Here is an 11,328-nt window from a genome sequence, read left to right on the forward strand (position 1 = left end):
TTCACTTTCTTTATTTCCAATTTCTTACAACCAATCCTTGGTGTGCGTCTTTTTCTTTTTGTATGCTTAAATTTTTTTATTTTTTACTTTTTGTTTCTGTCAAAGCAATTTTCTTTTTCTTTCCATATATCAGTATTACTTGAGTTTTTTTTGAAAATTTTCTTTTTCAATTTTCTCCTGAACTTTTGCTTTTACAATATCGTTGCTTTTTGCTAGCTCTCATATCCTAAGGACGAAAAGAATAATTCTCTTGCATGAATTTTTGTATGTTTAGACCTAAAATGAGCAGTGTCTGTGGGCCCACCTTCATTTTTAGTGCGGGACAAACCATGGTTTTAGGCTCGCATCCTCAAGTATGCTCGACCTGTCACACCCTATTTTTTTGCGAGATTTTGCGGGACGGGACTAAACGGTGCGGATATTCCCGTTTACCACCCCTAGTTTATACCGTAGAGTCAACAAAAAATAACTGAGTTCATGCATAAACGTAGGGGTGTTCAAAACCGAAACAATCCGATAGAAAATCGCAAACTAAACCGAAACTGCAAAAAGTCACATTTGGTTCAGATGTGTTTGGATCATTTTTTAACAAAACTGCGTGGTTCAGTTTGGTTTGCGGTTTGTATTTTACAAACTGAACTAAACCAAACCAAACCAAACTACATTATGTTACAACTCAACCTTCACTTATCTCACATCCAACCTAAACCTCAAACCTATTATGCATTAACCTTACAATTACAAACGATTTTCTCTTACTCACACTTATGGTTTCAGTTTCAACCTTCTAAAATCTCTCCTAATAGTATCAACATTCTTCTCATCTTCTTTGCCATGTATGTCTCATCTCTTCTACTATAATCTCTCTTCTCTTATTTTTTTCCATCTTCTCATTTTTATGTTACTCTTCTCTCTTCCAAATATATTTTTATCGTACATTTCTTCTCTAATATTGCATCTCTTCTTTTCTTTCTTTTTCATCTTCTCTAATCTTCAATCTACTCTATTTTTTGTTTTATTATAATGTTTTCGATATTGTTTTATACTACTATTTTATGTTTTTTATTCCACTTTTGTTTAATCTGACTTTTTATATTGAATACGAATTTTTTGTATAAATATAATAAATTTTGTTGTTATTTGTTCATATATGAACGATTAAACACAAAATTATATTATATTTCATAGGTGTATTTATGTCTTAATAAATTTTTTATAAAAAATCGAACCAAACAAATCAACTAAAATCACTTTGATTTAGTTTGATTTAATTTGATTTGATTTTATATCTACAAATCAATCAAATCAAACAAAACTAAACCATATATATTTTTTTCTTGTAATTAGAATAATTTTTAGAGTAAAAACCGCACAAAGCGCGCAGGTGAAGGGTTATTCATAAACAGAACATTTGGTACTAAAGACACCAGGACACCTACCTAGAAATTATTCCGATTCCAAACTAATGGGAAAAGAAGGAACGTGGACGGTTTACCTAACAGGTAAACGATAGTTGGAAATCGATATATGCAATTGCACAAAGACAGAACCAAACCTCTTGAAATTCAATTCCATAATTTATCAATAATGAATCTCAATACGGATGCGGCTCTTACCACTTCCGATCCAATTCCTCTTCTTACGCCTTACAAAATGGGCAATTTCAATCTCTCTCACAGGTTGGTTTCAATCTTACTTTACTTTCTATTCAATTTTAATGCTTCGTTCTTGCTAACCTATTATTACCAATTTCTTTATTTCAGAGTTGTTTTGGCACCACTTACTAGAATGAGATCCTACAACAATGTTCCTCAACCCATTGCTATCAACTATTATGCTCAGAGAGCTTCTCAAGGGGGTTTTCTCATAGCAGAAGCTACTGGTGTTTCTGACACTGCTCAAGGATATCCAAACACACCAGGTGTTTGGACAAAAGACCAAGTGGAAGCATGGAAACCCATTGTAGATGCTGTTCATGCTAAAGGCAGTGTCTTTTTCTGTCAAATTTGGCATGCTGGAAGGGTTTCAAATTCAAGTATGTATCTATTTGTGTATATAACATGTTTTTTATACATCAATCAAATAATTTGAGTTGGAGGCTGTTAGTAATTTATTAGTCAGTGTTACTATTAACAAGTCTATTAAGTAATATATACACACACTTATGTAAATAGAATACTCACTCAATGTATTTCCATGTTGCTTCTTGTTAATCTAACAGTTTATCAGCCCAATGGACAAGCGCCAATATCTTCTACGGACAAGTCACTCACTAGCAATGAAGAACAACAATTCACAGCACCCAGACGACTAAGGACAGATGAAATTCCTGATATTGTCAATGACTTCAAAATTGCTGCAAGAAATGCTATTGAAGCTGGTAACTTAACTGATATTTTCAAAGTTATCCAAATTTAAAAGCTACTCCAATCATAGTACAATAATTTTTTCCAATAACATGTTTTTTTTTTCTTTAGAGGGAACAAGGACATATTGAAAATCACCTAACATGCTTAATGTGACTTAAATTCTAGGATTTGATGGGGTTGAAATCCATGGGGCTCATGGCTATCTAGTGGATCAATTCATGAAAGATAAAGTGAATGATAGGACTGATGAATATGGTGGATCACTTGAAAACCGCTGTCGGTTTGCATTACAAGTTGTTGAAGCTGTTGCGAATGAGATAGGAGCAGATAAACTTGGAATAAGATTATCACCATTTGCTGAATATGCAGAAAGTGGAGACTCCAATCCCAATGCGTTGGGACTTTATATGGTTAATGCCTTGAACAAATATAATATTCTGTACTGCCACATGGTGGAACCAAGACTAATACATACCTTTGATCCAGTTGAAACCCCTCACAGTTTGGAGCCAATGAGAAAGGCTTTCAATGGAACTTTCATGGTTGCAGGAGGTTATAACAGACAAGACGGGATCAATGCTATAGCTGAAAATAGAGCAGATCTTGTTGTTTATGGTCGTTTGTTCTTAGCTAATCCAGATTTACCAAAGAGATTTGCACTTGATGCTCCTCTCAACAAGTATCATAGGGAGACTTTCTACTCTTCAGATCCAGTTCTTGGTTATACTGACTATCCTTTTCTTGAATGATGAAACACATGTTGGAGAATCCAAAGGTGAACTTCTATATTAAATAAGATTTGTTTTCCTTTGGCACATTGATTTTTATATTGAAGACGGGATCAATGCACATTGATTTTTACATAGGAAATTACAGTTGGCGTGTAAGAAGGAGTTACGACTGTAATTTCCTTCTGAAGAAGGCTTTTAATTTTGGTCCAACAAGAATTATGACATGCCCATAATTATGGGTTACTTCCATAATTCCCCCAAACTTAGGGTGAATTTTGGAGTTCATCCTTTTTCTTTCAGATTCTCTCAGTTTTTCAGGTGTTTGGCTTCATGTTTAAGTCTCTTTAGTGTCAATTAATGCTCTAGAGGCCTATATAAATGTGTTGTAACATGGAATAAAGGGCTAAACTTTTATCTTACTTTATTTTATGCAATTTCCAATTTTTCCGCAGTTTTCATTTGTAAGAATTCCCCAAGTTGTTCCTATTTTGGAAAAGTCTCGTTGAAGCATCTATAACTCTGAGAATCGGTGCAATAGAGGTTTCCATTTTGTTTTCTTATTACTTTATTGTGTGTATGTATTTAACCTTTTCTTTACATGGTTTCAATTTTATCATGTTTGAGTAAGTTTATAAGGATTTAGGATCATGAGAACTATCTTGTGACATATCTCATGTAGAGTTTAATTCATTTCATTACGAGAGAATTATTAACGTTTGTTCCAGTGTTTCTAATTTTTAATGTATAAGTTTTTATGAACGTAAAGGAAAAATAGATATGATTCACATGTTGAAAGGGTGTGACTTGGTATCCAAACGAGAAATACTAGATAATTGAGTTAAGGCGGAGAAAATGTATTGAACTCAGTTGAGAAAGTCTCATTTTCATAGTTGTACTTAGTAATTGATTTTGAATAAATATGTTACGTTGATGGAAATTGGAAAGAGTATTTTGTCAAAATAGGACAGAGTATTTTGTCAAAATAGGACAACACGTTGAAGAAAGTAGGTGTTGTCTACTGTTGTCTATGTTTATACAATTGAATTTGTTTTCTTGTAATAAATTGGAGTCTTCAAGAGTCTAATAGAGATACAAATCGTTGATCCTAAGTCCTATTTTGATGAATTTTAATTTCATAAACAAAATCAATTTTCCAAACCAATCATTAGTTGTCTTTGCAAAACAAAGAATCAATAAAACTCGGTGCTCAAAAATTGATTTTTGAGGGATAATACTCTTATTTAATTACTTCAATATAGTCATACGCTTATGGCGTATCAATAAGAAATAAGAAAAAGTCGTTATGGTCATAAATATCTCGCTCAAACAAGGAGACGTGGCCATTAAATAGGCATAATATGGTAGTAATCAGGCCGACTATATATACACATGCAAAGAACGGAGAAAAGTATTCATACGTAATTCAATCATAGTTCATGTCAATGGGTAAGATTTGGGTAAGACTATATAGTACATGTCCTCATACCCGTAGTTTTTGAAAAAATCTTTGTACCCGAGCTCATACCAACATGTACACCAATGTATGTACGTGTACCCCTGTACCCTAAGGGTACCTAAGTACCTATACCTATATCTATTTACCTATATTTTTAATAAAAAATAATCCATCAATTATAATTTATCATGTCATTTAAGTTTTTAACAATATTAAAAAATTCAATAACGTTATTGTTGAGTTAAGAAATAATCAAACATTTATATTAAAATGCGAATAAGTTTAATAGTGATGTATTTAATAAAATTGATAAATTAACATGTGTATATAATAATAATAATAATAATAATAATAATAATAATAATAATAATAATAATAATAATAAATGTAAATATATATTGTACGGGTATGGGGTGGATGGGGTGGGATGGATGCTTAGGTGCATGTACCCGCGCCAATACCCGTTTATTTTAGTAAGTAATTTTCTCGTATCAACTTCCATGCCTATTTTGGTGAATTTTTTATACTACTCATTGTGGATAATATTTAATGGAACTAAATAAGGATGAGCCTAATTGTCATCTCTACTCGCAGATCAAGTTACAGAAGAAAAAAAACTTATGTTCCCATAAGAATACTTGTTCTTATAATAAGTTTGGAAAAATAATTCTTCAAATACAACTTTTTAAAAGTCACTCAACTTTTTTTCTTTAAGTGGGAGGATATAAAAATGAATATTTTTTTTTCATTTTCAGACGATTGCCCATGTTACCCCGTATTGAATTCACAGAATATACTAGTTTGCCATAATAATTTAATGTATTATATTTAAAATTTACCTTCATATAATTTTTTTAATAGTTTATATTAAAATATATTATAGGTCCTCTCCATCCAGAATGACGAAAATATGTCCAATCAAACAACCCTATCGCTTGATAGTTTATTGGCACTATTGTGAATCTGAGGTCTATGTAGAAGCATTGGTGCCATATGTGGGATCTGAACCCACGAGCATTGTAACAACCCAATTTTAGTATTTATTTCTTATATTATTATTATTATATTTTATTTTATTTATTTGGAGTGTTAATTAATTAATTGATTGTTGATCCTTAAACTGTGGGTTCACATGGTGATAGACGTTGATCCTTGAATGGAAATAGGCGTAGCAGACGTTGATCCTTAATTGGAAATAGACGTAGTGGCTTTGATCTTGTCCGGATCGGAAGCGTGACTTGGATTCTAGATGAAACCTCTCTTTATCATCATCTTGATCAGAATAAAATTGTAATGAAGTAATTATAATAAAATGGGATTGCATCACAGAAAATTGATCCCAGAAATATGCGACTCCATTTGTCACATAAAGGAATATTTACCTAATTGTTCATCAAACAAAGATTGCACTCTTTGCTTCAATATCTGTTTAACCAATCTCCAAAACCCTTTTCATTATTCTTCACCACCACCGCAACAAGAATTTCCATTCTAAAATTCAAATCAAAACCATCACAAAATCGCCAATTACTTCATCATCACTCTTTCTATTCTTGCTTTTATTTTCTTCCTTGTTTGTATTCGTGCAATTTATGTCAATTTTAGGTCAAGAAGAAGGATGCTAAGGTTAAGGGCAGTGGCAAGGACAAGAGCACCACCACCACCATCCTCATCATCATTATCATCGAGGATTCAACAAACTCTAGTGATGAATTTTGATGATGAACAACAACATGATTCTGTTGTGGATCATCCAATTTGGTATATTCGAACCCTAGGTCTTCAACAATCTGTTATAAATGCAATTAGTGTTTGTAAGTATAAGAAAGGTGAAGGGTTGATTGAAGGAACTAAATGTTCCGTTTGTTTGAGTGAGTTTGAAGAAGATGAAAGTCTTCGGCTTTTACCTAAGTGTCATCATGCTTTTCATTTACCTTGCATTGATACTTGGCTTAGATCTCATACTAATTGTCCTATGTGTAGAGCTCCAATTGTTAATACTAACCCTACAATTGCGAGGGTTGAGTCTTTGGAATCTGTTGTTGTTGATTCTCATTCAACTTCATTGGATGATAGACATGTTGATGAAAATAGTGGTGAATCTGAATCCAATTTAGGGTTTCAAAATAGGGTTCATGATTATGAGTTGAGGAATAGGGTAGAAGGGGAAGGAGGGCAATTGGAGGTTTGTGAAAACGGAAGACCAGTTGTCGATGCGGTTAGTGGCAGTATTCGGCCTAGGAGATCAGTTTCTATGGATGATTCTTTTGTTGAAGGTATCAATAATGTTGTTGCAACTGTTCTGTCAAAGGAATCTAATGGTGATGAAGATAGTGTGTCAAAGGTTAATGGAAGTGAGAATTTAGCAACTACATCCAAAGGTGGTAGTAATAGCTTTTCTTTTAGGTCAACAAGATATTTGCAGGGTGTTCATAGTCCAATGAAGACGTTGATCCTTGAATGGAAATAGGCGTAGCAGACGTTGATCCTTAATTGGAAATAGACGTAGTGGCTTTGATCTTGTCCGGATCGGAAGCGTGACTTGGATTCTAGATATTGAATCGGAAAGCGGTGAAACGTTGGATTCACATTGCAGTACCACATGCATAGAGTCACATGCCTTGCATTGAGTCACATTAGAGTTATGTGATAATTGAATGTATGCATTGATGTGATTGTGATGTGTGTATGAGATATGGTAATTGAGTTTGGTGATGTTTGGATACATAACTTGGTAAAATATGTGATTATGTGATAATTATAGTTATGTGTATATTTGGGAATATAGCATTGGATGTTAATATTATACTCCTCGAATTTTGGTGTATGCTTGAAACATGTGAAATAAATATTGGTTAGTATTATTTGCATGGTTATACAAGATGTGATGAATTCTTTAATTGTTGATTTAATCATTGTGCCTTATTATACTTCTTCATAATGATTCGAATTCTCACCCTTCTGTTTGAATGTTGCCTTTACATGGGCATTGTGCAGATACTCAAGAGTAGTATTGCTGAAGTAAGTGGAAGGTAGCTCATTCGAGATTTAGCCGGAGAGCTTCCGTATTTTAGTTTGGAGACTAGGTAGTGAGTCAATGCTCTGGTCATGTAACACTGGGTAGATTAGTAGTATTGAACTCATATCTTATTTGGATATGTATTATGTTATTACTTGTGAACATGTTTAGTTGCATTTGCTGTTTGAGAGGCCATAGTGCCAAATATTCTGGATATGAGTTTATTTTATCTTGAAGAGATTATTGAGAGATGATCATGGTATGGGACATGAATCATTTTATGAAATGCATGAATATTCATTATTTTCCGCTGCGAACGCATATTCTTGTATATTCATGATATTTGAAATGTGTTATTTTAAATAACCAGGTGTATTGTATATCGAGGATGAATGATGGTGGTTTTGAAAGCTTTTAGTTTTGAAAACGTCGATGTGACGCCCTTTTGTTTATATGCGTGTTTATTCACTCTGATTATATGTTAAGTATTTCGGGGTAGAAAAGGGGTGTTACAAGCATGCTCGAGAGTCATGTCTTTATCTCATTAGCCTCACCTACGAATTATTATTTAAATACATCAAAAGGTCCCAATCGTGATCAATGATAATTTATGTAGAATATTGATACTCCTTAATCTAATTTAACGCTTTTTTCAAAGGAAATTTTTTTGAGGGACTTCCACAAAAACCAAACCAGTTCAATCGGTTGGATCGAGAATCAGAGATGAATCCGATTAGGTCAACCTTTCAAAACTGCTAGTGGGTCGAAACTGGAAAAATTGGATTGAACCGTCCAAAACCATTCGAACCAAAGAAGCGGAACCAAATTTATAAAACCGTCCGGTTAAAAAAAATGCATAAAATTGACCATTTTTTAAAAGTTTAATATGTCAATATCAAAACTTCACATACATTCCCCATCACAAAAAAAAAATCATATTTTTTTACAATCATACAAATTTCTAATTTTTATCACACCGTTATAGTTTATCTTTCAACCACATTTCATCATCATCACAATGTCTCTTTCAAACATAGTCAAAATATCTAGCTAAATATTGTTTGTCGTTCAAGTCAATATTATTTGTTGTTGTCAATTATGACTTGTTTGTCATAGTTAAATTCAAATTCGATTTTTGTTATTTAATTAAGTATATTGTATTGTTTATTTTTGATATTCAATCTTATTTAATTTAAAAATTTTTAATTTTTTAAACTTTATTTTAGTTATTATATTCTATTATTTTAATTTTAATTTTAATTAATTTAATTCATTTTATTGTAATTCTTTAATTTATACGAGTAATTCTTAAACGAATGTTGAAATAAAATGTAAAACTATATTATGTTATTATATACACTATTAATATTGTTGTATTAAATTTATAATGGATTTTTGAAATATTCATTTTATTAAATTGTGAATATATATGATTATGCGTAATATATTTATAATATTTTGTTTTATATTAATAATTTATTTAATAAATAGTTCGACGGTAGGTAGGTGTAATCTTAAATCAGAATTTTTTTAAATATTGATTGACATGATGGAATAGGCTTGATTGAGGTTGGAACATTAAAAGACCATAGAAATACCAATCCCACGTCTTGAAGACTATACAAGTCTAACTTGAGGATGAGAGTAATTACGTATACCTTCAAACTTCAATAACAAAAAGAACGAAAACGTAGTCGCGAATTGCAATAAGCCATGTGATGCAATGGCACACGTCACAAAGGCGGGAGAGATTTGAGTTTCAACCCCTTACGTTTTCTCAATGGAAAAAGAAGTTCCTAGTACTTGAGCACAACACATGCACATAGTAGTATAAAGATAGATACATCAAACCAACTCTCTTCAGATTCAACTTCATACTTTGCATTCTCAATTCCTATTAATCAATCATTTATTTCAATGGGTGCTACCACTACTGATCCAATTCCTCTTCTTACACCTTACAATATGGGAAAATTCAAGCTCTCTCACAGGTTGGTAATAGTAACTACTATTTCAATTTCCATCTTATTCCAATCTTTTGCTCTTCTTGATTAACTTGTTATTTCAAATTGCATCATTTTTTTCAGAGTTGTTATGGCACCACTCACTAGAACAAGATCATACAACAATGTTCCACAGCCTCATGCTATTCTATATTACTCTCAAAGAGCATCTCAAGGTGGTCTTCTCATTGCAGAAGCTACTGGTGTTTCTGACACGGCTCAAGGCTTACCAGACACACCGGGTATTTGGACAAAACAACAAGTGGAGGCATGGAAACCTATTGTAGATGCCGTTCATGCCAAAGGTGCTATCTTCTTCTGTCAAATTTGGCATGTTGGAAGGGTTTCAAATTCAAGTATGTCTCTATTTGATTATAGTCAATCCATTTTTCTTTGCATAAATATATAGATCAGGCTTGTTATTTTCTCTAAATTATTGTGTTGTTAATAATCAGGTTATCAGCCGAACGGACAAGCTCCGATATCTTCTACAGATAAGGCAATCACAAGTAATGATCAACAACAATTCACGGCACCAAGACGACTAAGGACAGATGAGATTCCTAATATTGTCAATGATTTCAAACTTGCTGCAAGAAATGCTATTGAAGCTGGTTTTGATGGGGTTGAAATCCATGGAGCTCATGGCTATCTACTCGATCAATTCATGAAAGATAAAGTGAATGACAGAACCGATGAATATGGTGGATCACTTGAAAATCGCTGTCGGTTTCCATTAGAAGTTGTTGAAGCTGTTGTAAATGAGATAGGAGCAGAAAGAGTTGGAATAAGATTATCACCATTTGCTGAATTTGCAGAAAGTGGAGACTCCAATCCCAATGCTTTGGGACTTTATATGGTTAACGCCTTGAACAAATATAATATTCTGTACTGCCACATGGTGGAACCAAGAATAATAGTTACCTTTGATCCAGTTGAAACCCCTCACTGTTTGGAGCCAATGAGAAAGGCTTTCAATGGAACTTTCATGGTTGCAGGAGGTTATAACAGACAAGATGGGATAAAAGCTATAGCTGAAAACAGGGCAGATCTTGTTGTTTATGGTCGTTGGTTCATATCTAATCCAGATTTACCAAAGAGATTTGCACTCAATGCTCCTCTAAACAAGTATAATAGGGAGACATTCTACTCTTCAGATCCAGTTATTGGTTATACTGACTATCCTTTTCTTGAATGAACAAGGATTGTAGCATCCAAGGGTGGAACCTCCATATTAAATAAGATTTTTTCCATCTAGCACATTGGTTTTTGTTATATAAGAGTTTTGTTTCTCATAGTAGTATTATTATTTTTATTGATTCCTCTCAATCTTCTCTGCTAGGACAGGAAGACTGTAAAACTATAATGCCATGTGAAATTTGTTTTAATACGAGGATTATTTGTGCTTTTTATAATTTATTTTGAATTAATTCATTTGTATAATTAATTTTGTATAATAAGTGAATTGAGGTCTAAAATAATTTTTACTTGGATTCTTAATTCATGTTATTTGAATGGTTGAGATCAAAACTGATTGAGTATTTAATAAAATAGGGCTGCCATGTATATTTATATACTATCCTTTATCAATTTTTTTCTTTTAACTTATACTTTTCAATTTTACTTTATTATTCCTTTCAAATATATTATGTTACTTCGTTAAAATTAATATAATTGTATGTACCTTATTATTTTGGCTATAACACAAAAGACTTGGGTCTTTGGCAGTCATGCTTAGTAGTCAATATGA

General features: G+C 32.5%; 2 protein-coding genes across 4 annotated transcripts; both read left to right on the top strand.

Annotated features, from left to right (window-relative positions):
* The first annotated feature begins 1,388 nt into the window (after nt 1–1,388).
* Nucleotides 1,389–10,993, top strand: LOC127120938 (putative 12-oxophytodienoate reductase 11). 3 transcript variants are annotated; one of them, XM_051051556.1, is made up of 5 exons: nt 1,395–1,679; nt 1,764–2,035; nt 2,222–2,380; nt 2,535–2,921; nt 10,580–10,993. In XM_051051556.1, exons 1-5 carry the CDS (start codon nt 1,528–1,530, stop codon nt 10,774–10,776), a joined length of 1,167 nt encoding a protein of 388 aa, XP_050907513.1. In that variant the 5' UTR covers nt 1,395–1,527; the 3' UTR covers nt 10,777–10,993. The 3 variants fall into 3 exon arrangements, with proteins under 3 accessions (XP_050907514.1, XP_050907513.1, XP_050907515.1); XM_051051557.1 differs by lacking the exon at nt 10,580–10,993 and having other exon boundaries at nt 1,389–1,679; nt 2,535–3,663; XM_051051558.1 differs by lacking the exons at nt 1,395–1,679; nt 1,764–2,035; nt 2,222–2,380; nt 2,535–2,921 and adding exons at nt 9,396–9,566; nt 9,663–9,934 and having other exon boundaries at nt 10,034–10,993.
* On the top strand, nt 5,858–7,026 carry LOC127120971 (RING-H2 finger protein ATL54-like). Its single transcript, XM_051051594.1, has one exon. It carries the CDS (start codon nt 6,175–6,177, stop codon nt 7,024–7,026), a length of 852 nt encoding a protein of 283 aa, XP_050907551.1. The 5' UTR covers nt 5,858–6,174.
* Nucleotides 10,994–11,328: the final 335 nt, after the last annotated feature.

Source organism: Lathyrus oleraceus, chromosome 2 (genome assembly GCF_024323335.1).
Source record: "Lathyrus oleraceus cultivar Zhongwan6 chromosome 2, CAAS_Psat_ZW6_1.0, whole genome shotgun sequence".
NCBI lineage: Eukaryota > Viridiplantae > Streptophyta > Magnoliopsida > Fabales > Fabaceae > Lathyrus > Lathyrus oleraceus.